The sequence below is a fragment of the Fopius arisanus genome, unplaced genomic scaffold (assembly GCF_000806365.1).
Source record: "Fopius arisanus strain USDA-PBARC FA_bdor unplaced genomic scaffold, ASM80636v1 scaffold00100, whole genome shotgun sequence".
NCBI lineage: Eukaryota > Metazoa > Arthropoda > Insecta > Hymenoptera > Braconidae > Fopius > Fopius arisanus.
In genome coordinates, this window is record NW_011887839.1 from 138751 (window position 1) to 157200 (window position 18450).

The 18450-nt window shown below is 37.0% G+C and overlaps 6 protein-coding genes across 9 annotated transcripts; 3 read left to right on the forward strand and 3 right to left on the reverse strand.

Moving 5' to 3' along the window:
- Positions 1-33: 33 nt before the first annotated feature.
- Positions 34-3439, forward strand: Wbp2 (WW domain binding protein 2). Of its 2 annotated transcripts, XM_011312355.1 has the most exons (7): positions 34-210; positions 734-1068; positions 1136-1288; positions 1401-1571; positions 2740-2825; positions 3015-3092; positions 3250-3439. In XM_011312355.1, the coding sequence occupies exons 1-6, from the start codon at positions 155-157 to the stop codon at positions 3060-3062; spliced, it is 849 nt and encodes a 282-aa protein (XP_011310657.1). In that variant the 5' UTR covers positions 34-154; the 3' UTR covers positions 3063-3092; positions 3250-3439. The 2 variants fall into 2 exon arrangements, with proteins under 2 accessions (XP_011310657.1, XP_011310656.1); XM_011312354.1 differs by lacking the exon at positions 3250-3439 and having other exon boundaries at positions 35-210; positions 3015-3169.
- Positions 3137-4806, reverse strand: LOC105271042 (uncharacterized). The gene is made up of 2 exons (XM_011312353.1): positions 3913-4806; positions 3137-3743 (listed from the first exon to the last, which is right to left on the reverse strand). The coding sequence occupies exons 1-2, from the start codon at positions 4669-4671 to the stop codon at positions 3528-3530; spliced, it is 975 nt and encodes a 324-aa protein (XP_011310655.1). The 5' UTR covers positions 4672-4806; the 3' UTR covers positions 3137-3527.
- Positions 4807-4903: 97 nt separating this feature from the next.
- LOC105271049 (ubiquitin domain-containing protein UBFD1-like) lies at positions 4904-7936 on the reverse strand. 2 transcript variants are annotated; one of them, XM_011312360.1, is made up of 5 exons: positions 7843-7936; positions 7106-7471; positions 6844-7037; positions 6571-6759; positions 4904-6476 (listed from the first exon to the last, which is right to left on the reverse strand). In XM_011312360.1, the coding sequence occupies exons 1-5, from the start codon at positions 7853-7855 to the stop codon at positions 6366-6368; spliced, it is 873 nt and encodes a 290-aa protein (XP_011310662.1). In that variant the 5' UTR covers positions 7856-7936; the 3' UTR covers positions 4904-6365. The 2 variants fall into 2 exon arrangements, with proteins under 2 accessions (XP_011310662.1, XP_011310663.1); XM_011312361.1 differs by lacking the exon at positions 7843-7936 and adding an exon at positions 7720-7835.
- Positions 7937-8295: 359 nt separating this feature from the next.
- Positions 8296-9237, forward strand: RpS19a (Ribosomal protein S19a). Its single transcript, XM_011312362.1, has 3 exons — positions 8296-8335; positions 8589-8659; positions 8808-9237. The coding sequence occupies exons 2-3, from the start codon at positions 8589-8591 to the stop codon at positions 9199-9201; spliced, it is 465 nt and encodes a 154-aa protein (XP_011310664.1). The 5' UTR covers positions 8296-8335; the 3' UTR covers positions 9202-9237.
- A 353-nt stretch (positions 9238-9590) lies between these two features.
- On the forward strand, positions 9591-16067 carry Su(z)12 (Polycomb protein Su(z)12). Of its 2 annotated transcripts, none has more exons than XM_011312369.1 (8): positions 9591-9839; positions 10954-11000; positions 11460-11643; positions 11761-12048; positions 12105-12482; positions 12567-12850; positions 13072-13325; positions 13400-16067. In XM_011312369.1, the coding sequence occupies exons 1-8, from the start codon at positions 9740-9742 to the stop codon at positions 14358-14360; spliced, it is 2496 nt and encodes an 831-aa protein (XP_011310671.1). In that variant the 5' UTR covers positions 9591-9739; the 3' UTR covers positions 14361-16067. The 2 variants fall into 2 exon arrangements, with proteins under 2 accessions (XP_011310671.1, XP_011310672.1); XM_011312370.1 differs by having other exon boundaries at positions 12117-12482.
- Positions 16068-16257: 190 nt separating this feature from the next.
- LOC105271053 (methyltransferase-like protein 22) lies at positions 16258-18404 on the reverse strand. Its single transcript, XM_011312368.1, has 5 exons — positions 18315-18404; positions 17330-17748; positions 16909-17211; positions 16670-16837; positions 16258-16560 (listed from the first exon to the last, which is right to left on the reverse strand). Exons 2-5 carry the CDS (start codon positions 17400-17402, stop codon positions 16280-16282), a joined length of 825 nt encoding a protein of 274 aa, XP_011310670.1. The 5' UTR covers positions 17403-17748; positions 18315-18404; the 3' UTR covers positions 16258-16279.
- Positions 18405-18450: the final 46 nt, after the last annotated feature.

The window sequence follows — 18450 nt, forward strand, 5'->3', positions numbered from 1 at the left end:
GCGCAGTGGTACGGTGGCCGCCTTATGATTTATGAATCAGCTGATCAAGTGAATACTACAGTTTTCTCGAAACACCGACGAGAACACTTGTGATTCAATATCCTGTATTAACATCAGTGATTTTTGTGGGATTTACCAAATAAAAAAAAACGTTATGTCACTGAACACAGCACACGCCAATGACGGTGTGCTTCTGCACGCCGGGGAATGGTAAATTAATATCTATTGTTAATATAAACATTGTGTCAATCCAACTGCGTCACTTAACGCAATATGCACACGACGTGGCCTTGTTCAAGAGCGCTATTACATTTTTACGTCAATAATTCTCCAATTATGTCCTCTCGTTTCGTTGCGTTTTAAATTTATTCAATTAAACATTACTTGTGGCACCGAAAAAAACTTTGGTCATGTGTTCAAGGTCTCTCTCGGAGTTTCCCATATTGAATGATTGGATAATTGATTCACTGATGAAATGTGGGTGTCGATGACTCCAGAGAGATATCGACTTGACATGATCTAGCTATTTACAACTGATTTGTCAAGAGATTTTTTTGGTCGAGAGTTTTCTCGTGTTAATGACACTGTGGTATTCGATATTCCATATGAATTCTAAGTAGTTGAATATTTGGAGACTGAAAATTATGCAATTATTCCGTAGTTGACACAGATTTTGTACTCAATTGATGGTGAGACTCGAGCAGTGCAATAACGAATTATTGTGACTTAACAGCATTCTTTTATTCTGCGACAATGTGACGATGGAATTTCATGGTCAAGAGCAGCCAGAATTCACGGGAACAAAGAGAGGGAGGATATATTTGACTACCCATAGAATGATCTTCAATGCTAAGGATAGAAAGGAGAGAATGCAGTCGTTTAGTTTTCCCTTTGTGACGTTGAGTGAAGTGGAGCTGGAGCAGCCAATGTTTGGGGCCAACTACATCAAGGGCAAATGCAGGGCACAACCGAATGGCAATTGGATTGGAGAGTGCAAATTCAAGTTGCATTTTAAGAGTGGTGGAGCTATCGAGTTTGGACAGGCCATGCTCAGGGCAGCTTCTATGGGTAATTTCATTGTTTTCCAACTGGGATAAGTAAAAACAATCAATAAATAAACGATGTTTTCAATTAGCTTCACGAAATGGACCTGGTTACGACGCTCCACCACCTTACCAGCCTCCAACATCAGACTGGTATGCAGCACCACCTCCAGCCTATCAGGCAGCTCCTCAAGGCTACTATGGATGGATGCCACCCACCAATGTATTCCCAGATGTACCCCCAGGTAATTTTAATACGTCATCCCTCAAATCCAATCTAAAATAGCCAGTATATGAAATAAAATTAAAAATCCATTAATGAATTACTCAATAAGTTTTCCTCTTTAAATTTTACAGCAAATTCTGTGTACATGACGGACATGCCTCCACCGTATCCAGGGATAAACTCGCCTTACGTGAGTGGTGGAGCTCCCCAAGGACAGGGGGCATGGGGCGGACAACCCCCACAGCAGAATGGCAATCCTGGCTGGGCAAATCCCAATTATAATCCTCAGGCTAATCAAGCAGGTGCGTATCCGGGTTATCAACCGAATTACAATAATTACCCGCAAAATCCACCACCGTATTCAGCTTATCCGCAACCGAGTGGCTACCCTCAAGGCTCCTACAATCAGTATCCACCTCACTACTAAAGTCTCATGACTACCTTATGGCTATTAAATCTAACATAATTCTAGCAATTTAGTTACTTCCGATGTTTGCCTTTTGCAGACATCCATTCCAAACAATTTACACTAGATTATCAATGTTCTTCTATCAGTGCTTATTCCTAACGATTTTATAAAGAGGAATAATATGAGATAATACAAAAAATGTTAATGAAAAATCATGTAGCTTTGTGTCCAATGAATGCACGTATTAAATGATAATAACGTTGACGAATTGTTCTTTTTCATTTATGAATACCTATCAATTGGGCGGAATTTTCAACAGTTTATTTGGTATAACTCAAGGTACACCGTTTTTCCCTTCTGGATAATGATAATTTCTGGAGCTGAAGGTGCTGATATGGTGAAATACTTTTTGGAGCCACCACCAGGTGTTTTATCCCATAAACTTGATATTTTTCTTCTTTTTTTTTCAATATTACGCAACGGTATTGCACAATATACCTTAGAGTGACCTGCGGTAAGAGATTGGCTTTCACTGCTCCCAGTTATTATCTCACTGGTTAGTCATATTTTGTCCTCCGTCGAGGCTTTTCCAAGTTTGGCAAGTAATAGTAGATAAAAAATTCATAGAAACCTGTGAAACATTACGAAATAAACTGTCAAGTTATTTGTTAAATTTAATTTATTATCATTTCAATGCCTGGGAACGATTTTTATGCCAGTGACATAATACAAAAATGTGCCTCAGGAGTTTGATGAAGGATTGTACTGGGAAGTTCAGTGGAATGACCAGTATGAGTTGTGTTGATTGATTGGTGCTGAAGAATTTTTTTTCCCCAATAATAAGGAAAGCACACCATCTGCATTTTCGTTCATCTTCCCCGGGACTAGTGATTTCCCTGTGATTTTTGCTCTTTTTAAATATGCCTAATCAGAGTAAATACAGTGTAATTAAAGTGTACGCTTGTATGTATGAATTGTAGTGAATTTCATTGCGCTCACAGTATTCTTTCTCTCAATTTTATAATTTATCCATTCATATACTGTTTGTTCATTTAATTTAGATGCTAAAGCTGCAGAAGCCGCCCAAAGTGCATACTATGATCCAAATCGACCGCAGTGTGCATACGTACCACCACCTGCTTACTACGTAAGTAAAATTCCTAATTACCCATAATTGAGGGGATGATAAAATTGGAATTGACCTCAATCTTCAATTCTAATTGCAGAATAATTAATTCTTCAACGATTAATTGAACATTATATTTTTACATCTTCGAAATGTAATAGAGAAAAAAATATCTTACGCAATTTTTAATAATATTATTTTACCTTTCAGGAGAGTCCACCCAGTTTCCAGCAGGCAACGGAGAAGAAGGATCAGTGAAAACGACTAATTCTCCCACGTTAAAAAAAAAGTATTCTCATTATAATCACTCCAGCAATTATCGTTGATTGTTGTTAATTATCCTTCTTGGGTTCTTTCGTACTTTATACATTTTTGGAGAAAAGGCTGTTGAGGCAATGAGTTATGTTGCATTCCGTTTGACCATGCATTCAACTGTATTTTTCAGTTTCTTTTTATCGTCTTTCTTTCTTCACCCATGAAATAATTACCGCCAAAGAGATGGAGTGGACAAGAATGGATAAATTCCACGGATTTTCGATACATAAAATTGTGATTATTAAAATATTATTTCTCACATTATTTTCGTGCAAAATATGATGTAAATTTGCATAAATAAACACGATAGCATGGCACAATTTATTTCATTATTAAAACATTATCCATGTTAACATTTGTAAAATTATAAAAAATATCTATATTTTATAATTAATATCATATGTGCAATTATCCGTATTCAGATGTCACAGTGAGGCTGAATTGTCCTTTTTTGACGTACGTCCCATGATACCAGACTCTTGTATCCAGTAAAATGACGTCTCCACTATTCACTGAGAAATTAAATTTATTGCAGACGTTATCGCACTCCGGAGTCGGTGCCACAGTCCACGTTTTGTCTCCTAATATTTGTCCCTGCCACATCAATCGTGGAATATAATCCAACTGTTGAAACAGAATTAAGATATAAAATTAATTATCAATTACATCTACTATACATCTACTTTCTAAAATAAATTCATCTCAAGTCGACAAATTAAATCCAGAAATTGATGAACTATTGATGAATAGTATGATAATTAAAAAAAATGAAGATTATTATTGAGATACTTACATGCATTATTGCGCCCTCGTCGTACCCCAAGAAGACATAATTGGTGTGGGGCACTTCAGCATCATCCGGAAGGAAATCCGGTGGTTCATAATACTTTCTCATTTCCTGCAGTACCTCAGGATGACAGTTTTTCCAACCGACATACCAGCTGCCACCTTCTTTATTTTCCCTCCTGCCTTGGCTCATCTCAAACACCTCCTTAAGACTCGAGAAATTACTCTTGAAATGAAGAAATTGGCACTCTTCCTCCACTGACTCGTAACTTCCTTCAATTCTCTCATACAAATCACGAAAAAAATCCAGACTAAAGACCTTCCCAGCTCTCCAATTCCCAATGGCTTTCTTCACGACAATTGGTCTAGAGCTGTACGCAAATTTTTCAAAAACCTCTTTGGTAACATTTTCAATGATTAAAGCAGAATCGATCCCACGACAGAAATCACAATCTGACACTGGTCTCGTAAACTCCCAGACTAAGTAATTATTCGGAACATAACATCTCGAGTTATAAACATAATTAACTAGATGATCACGCCCATGAATAATCCCTCCACAAATCAGGGAAATAAAAATTACTGCAGCAAACGTCCGGAAGCTCAAGGGAAGATTTAAAAATTTTCTGGCATTCACCAAGTCCCTGCATTGAACTGAGGACTTCAAAGTCTCTAATTTTACTCCTCGACTGAGATATTGGCGATTTAACCCAAGGAAAATCTCCCGAACAATGTCTAATTGTTTGTTCTTCTCCTCCACATCCATTTTGTTGGCTTCGTGCAGTGATTCGTAATAATGAGTAATGACTCATTTTTATTCCCACCTGATCGTTCAGTAATGAAGAATGTTAAATTTCATCGTCACTTATCTTATCAGCGATGACAAAATGTATTGACCATGATTTTTTTTCTTTTCTCCTTCATCAGTTGTCACTTCCAAGTGGCGTATAATTAAGAGGTGTTTATTAAAATTCACCAAAACAATTGTTCTTCATGTATTTTTTGGGGGTAAAGGGACGATGTAAACAATAAAAAAAGTGGAAAATGGTGAAAATTGAGGTATTGGCGATTTACAACATCGGGCAAAGTGACTTGACCGTCCTTGGACCACTTAGATTTAACACTGAGCAGTTTCAAAGACTGAAGATATGTTGAGGAATTGGTGGGGAAGGTATTGATCACAGAACACGTGGTTGAGACTTTCTTCTCGGGATTGGTTGGAGGGAGTTTGTTGGGATGGAGAGAAGGAGGTTTAGCTAATTCTCTGGACCTGTGAATGCCTCTGGCAGATGCCAGAGGTGTTCTTGGGTGAGGGACAGAGTCGGAGAGAATCGGAGAGAGATGGAGAATAAAAGGTCAGGATGCGCCTACACTTCTCGGAGATATTTAACATTGTGATGAGGCGTTTCCTGCATCCACATGCGGGACAGATGTACGCCTCATCTTTCTTTACTGCCTCTATTGCTCTTTCAATGTTATTCGATGGACCCCCTGGGGCTCTTTGGGGGATTCAAGAGGCTCTTTCTATTCAGTTCTCGCATTTGTTGTTTTTTCGAATCACATTCGAATACTATTGGCACCGCGTAGAGAATTTTCTGAGAGCTTTGAAAAATAATTTCTCAATTTTCTCAATTAGTGACTTTTAAGTGCATGGTTTTCTGAACTTCTTTATTTCGCTTTTTGCCAGGATTATTATTATTTTGATTTGTCACATTAAGTTGGTCACACAAATTTTATATTATTGGTATAAAATATCAATTTTGTAGAAAATCGTTACATTGTGCTTTACTGATTTACACTAAAAAAAATTTGATGTACCATTGGCATGCTTATCATGGTTTATCAGTGATTGATCACCAATTGCACCTCCTCTACCAAGATGCTTAGGCCAACGCGAAAATAGACGAATGGTATTAAATCACTTTTCATTGTGATACGTTCGTTGTTGAATTTTACTTTTATGAAATTGGAGTGCGATAAATCATCGTCCTTCATTAGTTTAAAATTTTTTTCTTCATTATCACAAGGCATTGACTGAAAGATCGATTCGATCCCGGTTTTCTTTATTTAATATAATCTATATTTATATACTTTATATGCAATTACTTGGATTTTTTTTATCACCAATTAACACTTCAATAACTGATAAATTGAAGATATTTCCTTTCGTTCGTTTTTTTTTTCAGAATAACAAACAAGCAGATATCACTAAACAGCTGTAAATTTCTCCTTTTTATTTGTTGTGATCTTTAGTTTGAGTAAGATGGAGATGACATTTACCGGGATGTAAAGAAGATCGAGCAGGTAAATAAACGTAATAAGTTAGAAAACTTACTTTTAAAAAAAGACGTGACTAGTAGTCCTTTTATGATGAACATTCACATCTTAATCACACTTTTTCGTCGATCATTTCAATACGTTGGAAAATACTTTGTTTTTTTTTTGTTTGTGGAGAATCGATCAAAAGTAGCACCATTTTCCAAGAATCGCATCCTTTATGGCGGCAATGTACTGGGCGGGCACCCAGTAAATCCAATATCTCGAGGCTTCAGTTGAGCCTAATTGTATTGCCTGCAAAAGATTTTTATATTTTCAATTAATTATCAATTTTTCCTTTCCAAATAAAAGCGTTCTAATTAAAATTGCAATCTCAAATAGAATTTACCATAATGTGATACTGGGGATGTTCCGGAATGGGTTCACTGTGAATTCCTTTTATCGAATTCATAGGAATTTTATCGGTTCTCTCTTTAGTCCCAATCCAAAGTTGATCCTGTTCAAGTTTAAACGTTAGCCTGACCTTTCCTCCCATTTTATTAAGCATTCCAGCGAGTGGAAAGTCCGGCAGAGGATCCTGAAATAAAAATTTATCAATTTCTGCCAGTTAAAAAATAAAATAATCGAGAGTTCAAATTTATTGATAAAATGAATATCTCACCGTAGCATCTATGATACCAGGCATGGCGTCCTCTGGTATTCCTTTATCCAATATTTTTCTATGAATTTTCTGCTGTGTCAGAGGTTCTTTACTACTCGCAGCTGCTGCTTCATCCTGGATCTCCTGTTTCGAGGGAGCTGTTGCTACCAGAAGTACATCATCCAACTTGGATCCAACAATCATCAATTTTGCACCTGAAATTATTTACACGTATTGCAATCATATAATCGTGTAACAATTCTATTTTTATCATTGCATTTACCATTGGTAACTCCAAGTTCCTTCAACGTCTGTTCGTCTTTGGCCAGCCCTTTAATCATGACCTTTTGCATATCCTTTGGCACTGATATAACCTCCTGCAGGTACTCCTTCAGTTCTGCAATCGTTCCATCCAGCGGAAAATTAACATCAATTTTTTTCTTATTGAAGATAACTTTAAAGTCTATTTTCTCTCGTGTGTCCTCGTGAGATTCTGTGACTTTATCGGGCTCTGGGTCCTTTGGAGTTGTCTCTATCGTTGTACCACTATTTTCCATTTTCTCTAAAGGTGTTTCGCGGTCCTTTGAATCAAGGGTCATCGTAGGACACGACGTGCAGTGGTTTTCATTTGTGTCTTTCTTTTCTGAATCTGAAGATAAACATTGCTAAACTATTGTATCTTGACATGACATGCATTTTAAAAAATTGGAAAGTGAAAATTCTTTGGTTTTCTGGAGTTTTATCCTTGAGTTTCTGGGCTGTTGGATTGTGATAATGAGGCAAATTTTTGGATTATGTTCGCGAAAGAGATACATGCAGTCATTGTTGTCATAGCCCTAGCCTGAAATCTCACTTTTCAATATGGATATTCGTACGGTGAAAATTAACGGAATTAACCAATTTTGTTCGATGATTTTTATAGATTTCCTTTGATTAGTGAAGTTGAGGTGTTCGGTGGATTAATTTGGGACTTTTAGCTAAAATAGTGGTTTTAATAATTAAGGAAACTTGCACACGTACCAACGAACTCCATGATGAACTGTATATTTTTCTCCGACCAATTGAAAAATAACAACGCAGAGCGCGCTGCAGTTGTGCAATGCAATGACAATGTTTTTATTATTCTCTTTGTGTGAAAAAAATATCTTTGTGCTGATGACTCAAATTTTCGAGGAATTACCTTTAGTTGTCACTTGCCTTTTTGAAAATTATTTTCTTTAACACGATGAAAAAGAAAATCAGAATAAAGTATAAAGAAAATATAAGAAGAGTTAATTATTTTATGAGCATTTATAATGTCCCAGATGGAATCTATAAAAAAAAAATGTTTAAAAAAATAGGATAGCTTTTTATCAGATATTTTTTTTTGATTTGCATAGTATTGAAAGACTTTTGAATTTTGCGCCTTCAAATAACATTTTAGTTTAAAAAATCACCACTTCCGGTCGAATGCCGCTGAAAAACCATATCCACCATCTTGAAAATCTTCTTTCCGGTCAGCTCCGTCACAGAGGTGTGTGGTATTGACAATCAATGTGTTATTTAAACAAATTAAAGATCGCATTCAATAATTTATAATTGTTAATCGATTTCACTGCCCTTTAATCGACTCTCGAGTGTAGTCTCTGCTTCAAGTTATACAACTAAACGTAAAAACAACGATGAGAAAGTTGTCGCAGTGGCATTGGAACCCATGTGCTTCAGTTTACTTCATTTCCTTTTTATGTTTCATCAATAATTAAATTGTAAATTATTTATCACTCTAGATGCCGTCTGTAACGCTCAAGGACGTCGACCAACATAAATTCGTGAAGGCCTTCGCCGCCTTCCTGAAGAAGTGAGTAACTACCTTTTGGAATTATTTCTAACCTCGAATTCTGGGTAATTCATATGTGCAGGGGTGATAGAAATTTTGTCGAAGTGCCTTAATTCATAAAAATTTGTAAATGCAATGAATTGTTGTTGTAATTATTTCTGGATTTTAGGACAGGCAAGATGCGTGTCCCCGAGTGGGTCGACATCGTAAAATCAGCCAGATTCAAGGAGTTGGCACCCTACGATCCTGACTGGTACTACATCCGTTGTGCTGCACTTGTTCGTCACATTTACATTCGCAGCCCAATCGGCGTTGGTGCTGTTACCAAGATTTTTGGTGGCCGCAAACGCAATGGAACTCACCCCAGCCACTTCTGCAGATCAGCTGGTGGTGTTGCCAGAAAAGCACTCCAGAGTCTGGAGCAGCTGAAGCTCATCGAGAAGGCACCACTCGGTGGAAGAAAACTCACCAGCCAAGGAAGAAGAGATTTAGATCGTATTGCAGCACAGGTCAAGGCCAAAAGCAAGAAACAACTGAAGCTGCAAGAGACTCTTGTTCTTTAAACATTTTTTCGATAATAAAAAAACGATTTAATTGTACTCCAGTGAATTTTTTTGTCTCAAGAAACCTTTCAGTAATACATTCCAGTAATAATTCATTCGATAATTCCCCTACAAGTAGATTAGTATATCAATTCATTCTTACAACTCGAAGTACCAGACTTTTGACAAGAGGGAATCGTTGAATGGCTTGAGGCAATTTACAAAGAATTTTTAACAGAAAAAATCATTCGAATCCCTTTTATAATAATTATTCCATCTAGGAGAAGAATGAAATGAACTGTTTCGGTGTTCCTATAGTAAAGATTGATGAGGTTCTCAAATGAACCGAGGGGAGGGCGTGTTAATCGAAATTGTGGAGAATAAAACTAGTGGCAGGGCTGGCATTTGGCAGTTGGCAGTCTCCATCCGACAGTTCCGACAGTTCTCGCTTTTTCGCGCGGAGTGGGTGTAATCGTGTTTGTTAAATGAGACATTTATTTTTATACAAGGAATCGAATAAATAAGTGGTAATAACAAGAGACTGGTGAATAGAGTTAAAATGCCGCCGAAGAAGCGGGAAAAGGAGTTGGAGAGTCAAAAACCACCGAGAATGGATCAAATTCAGGCGGACCACGAGCTCTTTCTTCAGGCCTTTGAAAGTGAGTCCTCCAATGTTCATTATTAATCTCATCTCTTGCCTCATTATTCTCTCGTAAGTGAAATGTACTTTGCTGGAGGATGCACTGGTGAGAAGGTACATTGCTCTAGAACAATTGTTAGTTGTCAGTGATAATGAACATAACCCCAATTTACATGGAGTTGTCGCGCGCGTCGGTTCACTTACCTCCCACCTCTTTTTTCTCACCCAAGTCATTCGACACCTGTCATTAATTTACACTAACAACGTTTATTCTGTTTAACTAAAGATCGACGATTTTTTCACTTTATTTCAGCACTCTTTTGTTTTACTTTTGTCGTTTACTGTTCGCGCCAAAATCCACTCACTTTCGGTCGAATGGTACCTGATTTTGTTGTGGATTACTTTGATGGGTAAATTATAACAAAGGAAACGTTGAATTCTTCTCTACACACCTGTTTTTTTTTATTTTCAATATATCATTGTTTTATGGAGAGATATCTTGGGGTGAAAATTATTTAAAATTGTCTGGAAAATTGAAAATGATTGAAAACGCAGAATCAACGTCAAAATATTTTTAATTGTAAGCAGTTTGAACAGTTGACATTACGGGATAGTAATTAAAATTAATGGACATGTTTTTTCATTGACATATATAATGGATGTGTCTGTGTTGAAACCGAGAAGTCCATCGGCGATTGCTGATGCAGCAGAATTCACCCCAGATAAAGCTCACATTTTTTTATTGGCTCCATTTAATTTTTTCTTTTTAATAAATACGAGCCTTCAGTGATTGCATTCGGAGAACGGAATCAGAGAGGTTTGGCCTGTATAATCGTAACAAGGATTGCCGTAACAGGCATCTCGCAATTGCGAGCCAAAACGAGTCATCATCTCCCGTTCTGAATCACAGAAGGATCAGCGATTTTCATGTCATCAAGATCTTTTAAGCCTCCCCAAGTTCTTGGACTCATGAGAATATATTCGAATCGTTGCCACCTGGCGGTTCAATCCATAATCCATCCAATTTAACATTTTTTTGGACTCTGATACGAAGAGAAATAATCATATAATATTAATAGAATATTTCACGACTTTTTGTTAATAATTTCATAATTTAATTGAATTTATTTCAGAACCGACGCAGATCTATCGTTTTTTACGAACGCGGAATCAGATTTCGGTGAGTCATAATAATTTATTCAATTTTTTCTATTTGTGCATGGTAAAATGAAAAATAATGCAGAGTTTTTTATTGAAAATGTTGACCGGAATCATTATAACAAATTGATGCAATATGAAGATTTATTGTGAGAACTGTATGGATTTTTCTAAATTTCATTTGTTTGTATTTTAATATGAGTGTTGTAAAATTACATTTGAGAGATTGCAAGGTATGTATTATGTTTTGTTTATAATTTGGTGAGAGAAGGGCGAAATTTATTTGACATGTTGCATATTTAATAATTCGAATTATCACATGGGTGCCGCAATGAAAGCTAAAAATTTACCGAAGCCTTAACATTGTCTTCCGATCGATAAAATCCCTGCCGAAGAAGACTCCGTTATTTTGTCTTGATTTTTGACTTCTGCATGGGCCTCATTAAACGACCAATTATCGAATATTTTCTTCAATTTTCAGCCAATATTTCTTTACCGAAATTTATCCTACATGAAGCAACGCATGTCTCGAAGCCATAAGTCTCGTCGTGGCTTTCGGATCGACTCATTATTACAGAGGCTTGTGGATAAGACCAATCTCAGCCAAAACCCTGGCATCCGTGGCTTCATGACTCTCACTTTTTTAGGTTTTTACGATAAGAAAAGTGAGTCAATTAACATTAACTATCCCCCTACCCTTCTCACCCCTAGACGTCAGTTCCAATTGCCCTCCCTCGAATCCCTTAAATTTCGCAATGAATAAATAAAAATCTGTCGTGCAGTGGAGGCACCACAGGATCCCGTTAAAGTGGAGACACTTTTGTTGAAAATTTGCCACAAGAAACGCAAGGACGTGAGTTCACCAATAATGCAAGTGTCAGTAGGCACAAGCGATGTACCAATAAATCCATCTGAGAATCAACCACCACCAAAGGCGCCAACGATCTCCATACCAAATGAGTCTTTCACCTTGAACAATGGACACGTGGCCAAAACGTACATGCTACTTCTGAGAGTTTATTGTATGTCGAACAATGGCTGCCTTATGAGTAACTGTGATTTGGATTCAGGTAAAGACCACAATTGTCCAATATCCGATATCTAATAAATTTCATTATCAATAAAGATGTAATTGCAGAGCCTGCTCAGAAGAGACGAAAATCATCACCAGTAGCCATAAAAAATGGTGGAGAAGAGGTGAAATTGTACGGCTCGGAGCTGATCGTCTACGATAAGCACAATCGCTGTCTTTTAACGGACGGTGATTACGAATTAGGTTTGCAAGAAGTGCAAACCAATGTTAGATCAAGTCCTAAGAAACATAGCTCTTGGGAAACCATAAGTGATATCAAAGAGTGCGGCCCTTTCGAGGTATTTAGTCGTGGGCCAACACTGAAATTTCGACTTAGCTGGACAACAGAGCCCAGCAACGGTCTTGTAGATAGACCAGCACTTATTCATCCACTGCCTAATGGAGATAATAAGGAGAATCGACCTGGAAACAGTACGAATCTATCCTCTTCCCTCTTCCTGATATCAATTACTAGTTTTAATGACATGGAAATTAACGAGAAAATTTTTTTTTCAGCCGATTTAGATCGTTGCTCTACGAATGTTAATAATAACAACGGATCACTGCCAAATTCCACTCCCCTAACTCCATCGAAAATTACGAGTACGATGGAGAAAATGGATACGTCCAGTGGAACACAACAAATCGTTTATCAATTTTTATACAATAATAACAGTCGACAACAAACAGAGGCCTGCGAGGATCTCCACTGTCCCTGGTGTTCCCTCGACTGTGGTAGGCTTTACTCGTTACTGAAACACTTGAAGCTGTGCCACTCACGTTTCACCTTTACCTACGTTGTAAGTCTCCCTGTCATCAATTCCACATTAAAAAAGATTGAAAAGATTTGGAAGAAAATAATCGAATATTTTATTTGTGTTTCTATTCCATTTTTGAGATGATAAATATTGAGTACGTATTGAGTACGTATTTTTAGCGTCAGCTTGTGTTTACGAAAGGAATTGAATTTTCTGTCGTCGGATTTTAGTGGAAAAGTAAATACATGAATGTTGTTTTTCAGCCCATATCTCAAGGAGCTCGAATAGATGTGGCAATAAACGATTGTTATGACGGCTCCTATGCAGGAAGCCCTCACGAGCTCATCTCCCAGCCCTCAGGGATAACTTTTTCACGAACAGGCCCTACGAGACGTACGAGTGTAACCAACATCCTAGTCTGCAGGCCCAAACGACCCAAGCCTAGTCTCTCTGAATTCCTTGAGCTCGACGAGAATGATTACGAGAGCCAACGCCCTTACATTACCGGTCACAACAGGTAAATTCTACATTCCGAGTAATTCCCTTGGGTTATGGAAGAATTAAAATCGGAGGAAATAATTTTCTTTTTAGACTCTACCATCACACAGTTACGTGCCTCCCAATCTATCCAAAAGAAATGGATGCAGATTCCGAGGGTGAGAACGACCCAAAGTGGCTGCAAACCAAAACCATGATGATGATAGACGATTTCACAGACGTGAACGAGGGCGAAAAAGAATTAATGAAGATGTGGAATTTACACGTGATGAAACACGGTTACGTGGGGGACTGTCAAATTCCCCTGGCATGCCAAATGTTTCTGGAGAAAAAGGGTAAAGAGCTATTGATGAAAAACCTGTACAGAAATTTCGTCCTCCACATGTCGAGCCTTTTCGATTTCGGTCTAATCAGTCCAGTGGTACTTTACCAAACGATCCAAAAGCTCCAGGAGATCATGAAAGAAGACGGTGAGGATGGAGCTGTGAGGAGAGTCCTCCAGAAGTCGCACGAGGCCCAAGTCGAGCGCTGGGTGACCACAGGAGTTCATGCTGAGCCAGTGAAATCCAGTGTAACAGCCAAAACTAATTTCAATAATGAAAACTCCAATTCGAATGCACGACGAAAGACAACAATACCCTTGGGCTCACCACCACCATCTTCAGGGCTGAAATCAGTTCACAATAATGTCAGTAAGCATGCAACAATGATTGGTGGTGCAACGAAACCAGTGACAAATGGAAATAAAAATTCTGGCAATTCGTTTCCTGTCAAGTCCAATGGAATTATCAATGGGAAAGGGGAAGTTGATGGAGCTGGTGAGAGATCAGAGACTCCTCAGACTGATGTAGCTGGAGGAAGAGTGGGTGGAGATGTTCCACCGAGAAGGAAGAGTACAAATTCAATTGTTCAGGAGAATCCATTACCCATTAGGAGAAAGTCAATGGCAAGTGATAATGGGGGAAATGAGTATCATCGAAGGAAACTAGTGCTTGATGCTGTACCTGCTGGGGCAAGTGTCAGTCAAAAATCATCCCAAAATGATAATTATTGAGGGATGTTGAGGCAAAGGGTAAGAGGTCCAAGGTCTGTTGGAAGATTTTATGCGGTTGAAAATCCGGGTAGACTGAGTGCGGCATGAGGTAGGGTTGTTGGATATACTTGGGGTGAAAACTTGGTCTCTGGGGAAGTGTTGAATAGGATATTTCTCGAGATAATCGACTCATCATATTTTAAACGTAATAGAATACAGGTTTGATTGCACAAATTTTTCTTGGATCTCCGTGAACAAATGAAATATAAACAAAAATAATGAGAAATTGAAGAAATGAATCGGTTTATTATGCTGTTTGTGCGTGGTTATTACTCTTAATTTTTTCAGTTTAATTTGCATCCATTTTGTACAGTATTTCGATGCGAGTAATCGAAAGTTAATGAATTAATCGACCAACGAATTAATTCATTATTTGATTGAGTGAGTTTCATTTTTTTCTATTAAACTGGTTAAATAATCGTAGTTGAGAGTTGGATAAAGGAGGATAGTGTAGAATGTCTGTCTCTTAGATGAATTTTTGTATTTAAAATACGATTTTCCATATTTACAACAATAGTTCTTAATCAACGTTATTTTTTTTTTCATCGGAAATAATTAATTCAAAGTTAAAGGAACGAATGTGAGAGTTTTTGCTTTCACCCACAGCATGTCTTACACATTTTTCTCTGCATTGTTTTCGTAATTGGTATATTTAAGTAATGAATTTTTCCTTCTTTTGTATCGCTTTTCGGCAATTTTTTTTTACTCTAGTCAGATTACAACTTTATTTTTTTCTGAAGTTTCCAAATACTGTAGACAAATGAGAAATGGTCACGTTTCTGTAATAATACCATCGTTCCAATCACAAAGCTTTAAACTGCCGGAAATGTTTATCCAATTTGATTAAGTTGTTTTTTTTTATTTTTATGTTGAGTACTGGGGGTTGGAAAGGGGGGCATTGAAATATTTGGAATGGATTAATCAAAATTCAGACACGATAAAAGCGAGAAAGTATTAAACACGATTGAAATTCAGGAATAAAGTCACAGATAAATAAATGAATGAAAACTGGGCTATTAATTTCAGCTCTGGAGTTTTTATTTACAAATATTCCTAGATGCTGTATGATTTGTTTTTTGTTCAGATGAAAATCATTCTCAATCCACAGATATTCATGAAAAATTCTTGTTGGACTTTGAAACTGAATTACGATTGTTAACGAACATTGTGCGATAGAGCAAAAGTGCCTTCGTTAAATCTGAGGCTTTCAGAGAAAAATTAGATGTATAGTCGAAATTTTGTAGGAAAGTGGTATAGAACAGGAAATAAATCGAAAACTTTTCATACTGAACGTTCTTGCAAATACTTCGAAAACAACTCGATTAAAAGATCATTAGACAGTTTGTCCTAAATTCGATTTTCGAAGCTATCTCTACTGCCAAGTGATAAATGAGGACCAGTGCATTTCTTCGAGGCCAGGTAGCCGAGAAAAATGCAATTATCCTAGTTTATTACTTTGCAAATGATTTAAGAAAATATATAGAACTATTTGAACTTACCTCCTCTCATTGTTTCACTTATCGATAAATACGTGAAATTGCACTTAAAAATATATTACGATACGTACATCTCCGAGATAGTGCTCATGCCACACCAATGAAATGACACAAAACAGTAATGGTGTATGAATTATTTAATCGTGAAAGGAATTATACGATACACAAAAAAGCTAATTAAATCTACTGCCTGTGCGGTCGTGGCATAATTTTATTTTTATTCTCTTTCGTTCAATTGACGAATACTAGTAAACAAATACCCGACCGTTACCCTTTAAATTTTACGCTGTATATCGTAGATTGTAAATAGGTATATTGGAAAAACAAAAACATTCAATAAATTCGGTGAGAAAAAAATATTGATATTTGTCGTTTTTTGCACGCTCATATCCTTTGAATTTTCATAAGAACCAGCTCCTTGACTCTGTCGTACTTGAAGTACTGAGGAAATTCGAGTTTAACTTCTTCCACGCTCCATTTTAATCCTCTTCGAGAAATGCAACGACGAAATTCCTCGTAGGAAGGGGCCACTGAGTCCAGATGGGCAATTGTGAATACAAAACGCTTCTCCATGGCTACATAGACAATACGTCTTGTATCGTCAGAATGTAAAATCCTTTCAAGAGTAGAAACAAAGTGTTCCGTGATGTTGTCGTCATAAATAACTGAAGAAGAGATTTCAAAAATGAGATTTCCCAGAATTTATCAGGAATCTCGAGGACTTTAAAAATTTTACTGAGTTACTGGAGCTTAAAATGAAAAAAAGCTTCTCACCATCAGCAGCAAGTATTATCGTCGATTCAGTCAATTTTCTCTTCAAATTCTTGGACCACTCGGTGTCTTTAAAATTCAAGGCCATCACGTTGAATTTCCCTCTAATGTACTTGGAATTTTGTTGAGCATTTCGTTTGATCAAAGGTAAGATCTCTCCTAAGTCGATATCTGTAACAAAATAATTATTTTTTATTTTCCAGTTGCGAATTTTCGTCTTTCAGGTGTAATGAATCATTCACCTGTACAAGTGACTTCTCTCGCTAACATTGCAGCTACAATACTTGTCAAGCCCACTCCAGACCCCAATTCAACTACATTTTGGTGTTCAAACTCTCGGGGATTGGCCATAATATAATCAGCTAATAAAAAAGCTCCTCTCCATAACTGTAAACCTACGAGTTCCAACTGCGTACTAATACTGTGTTCAATTAGCAATTTTCCTTCTTTCTTTTCTAGAACTAAATCTCCATCGTGGTCGTAAGTCATTGAGTTTTTTGGTTTCATGTGAGGGGGATATTCGAATGCAAACTGGGTCACAACATCTGAAAAATGCCAATCAACTCAATTAATTCCAATTGCTACACCAAAATTTCCTGAGCATTTCAAAAGGAAAAATCAATCACACTAAATTACTGAACTCTTCTTCCAGTGATTACTCACAATTTTGTCTCCAACTTTCATGACTTCGCGATCGTTCCGCATGGATTTCCGAAGTTATCTTAAAAGTTGCCATATCAGAAGATCAATGTCATTTAAATCACCCAGAAATAATGACAGAAACGAAATTCCCAATTCACTCAATGAATCATTCAAAGTAGACACTGACTTTACTTTTCCACTTGTTGTAATCTGTTGCGATTAAACAATCGCTCTCAACAATGCCCATTGAATAATTATCTCTCAACTCTTCCACAAAATGATCTAGCATTTCTTGCATAACTATGCATTATATATTATAATACTTTGTTCCCAGACGATGCCAAAACTCGTCGAAGGGCAAACCACAAATATCATCAAGAGGCCTGACGTGTCCCTGAATTTGAATTATCTGATTCACTCCCGCCTCACCAGGTCCAATACTTCAACAAATCCAAATACATCATCAAAATTACAATAATCCCACGACCGCTTGCTTCTCCAAAAAAAACAGAAAATTCAGAATGAGAGTTGAACAGCTGATAAAACTCAATGCAAATAAATTTTTACATTAAAATTTTTGTAATTAAATTCATGCACGCGCGAATTAATAATTAATCATTTAAACTAAACGCGCTCTAAACAATTATTATCTGTCAGTTGATCTAGTGGATTAACGTCAGAATGAAAAAAGGGAGCAGATATGAATAGTTGATAGATAACAATTTATTACGCGTTCTCTGTAGTCAATCATTAAAATGAGGCAATACAGGTGTAAATGTCAAAAGATAATTCCATAATACTAGTAAATATTAGTACATAAATAGGGAATGACTCCAAAATTACTTGACTTTTCAGAATTTCCTGAATTTCCAGTTAATATTTAGTTGGTCAAATAAAAATTTGAAATGGAAAACAATAAAAAAATTGCAGAGAGAGAGAAAAATAAAATTGAGACGATTGAGACAGAAGAGAAAAAGCTGTCGATAAGAATGAAAATCTCCATTACCAGAATGAGAGACGATTCGTCCAGTTGGAGGAATTGGAGGGATTGGAGCACCAGTGGCTCCGGGTGTCCTATCGACCAATCCTGGCTTCCCACGATCAACGCCGACTCTGCCACGCGTTATACTCACTGTGAGCTT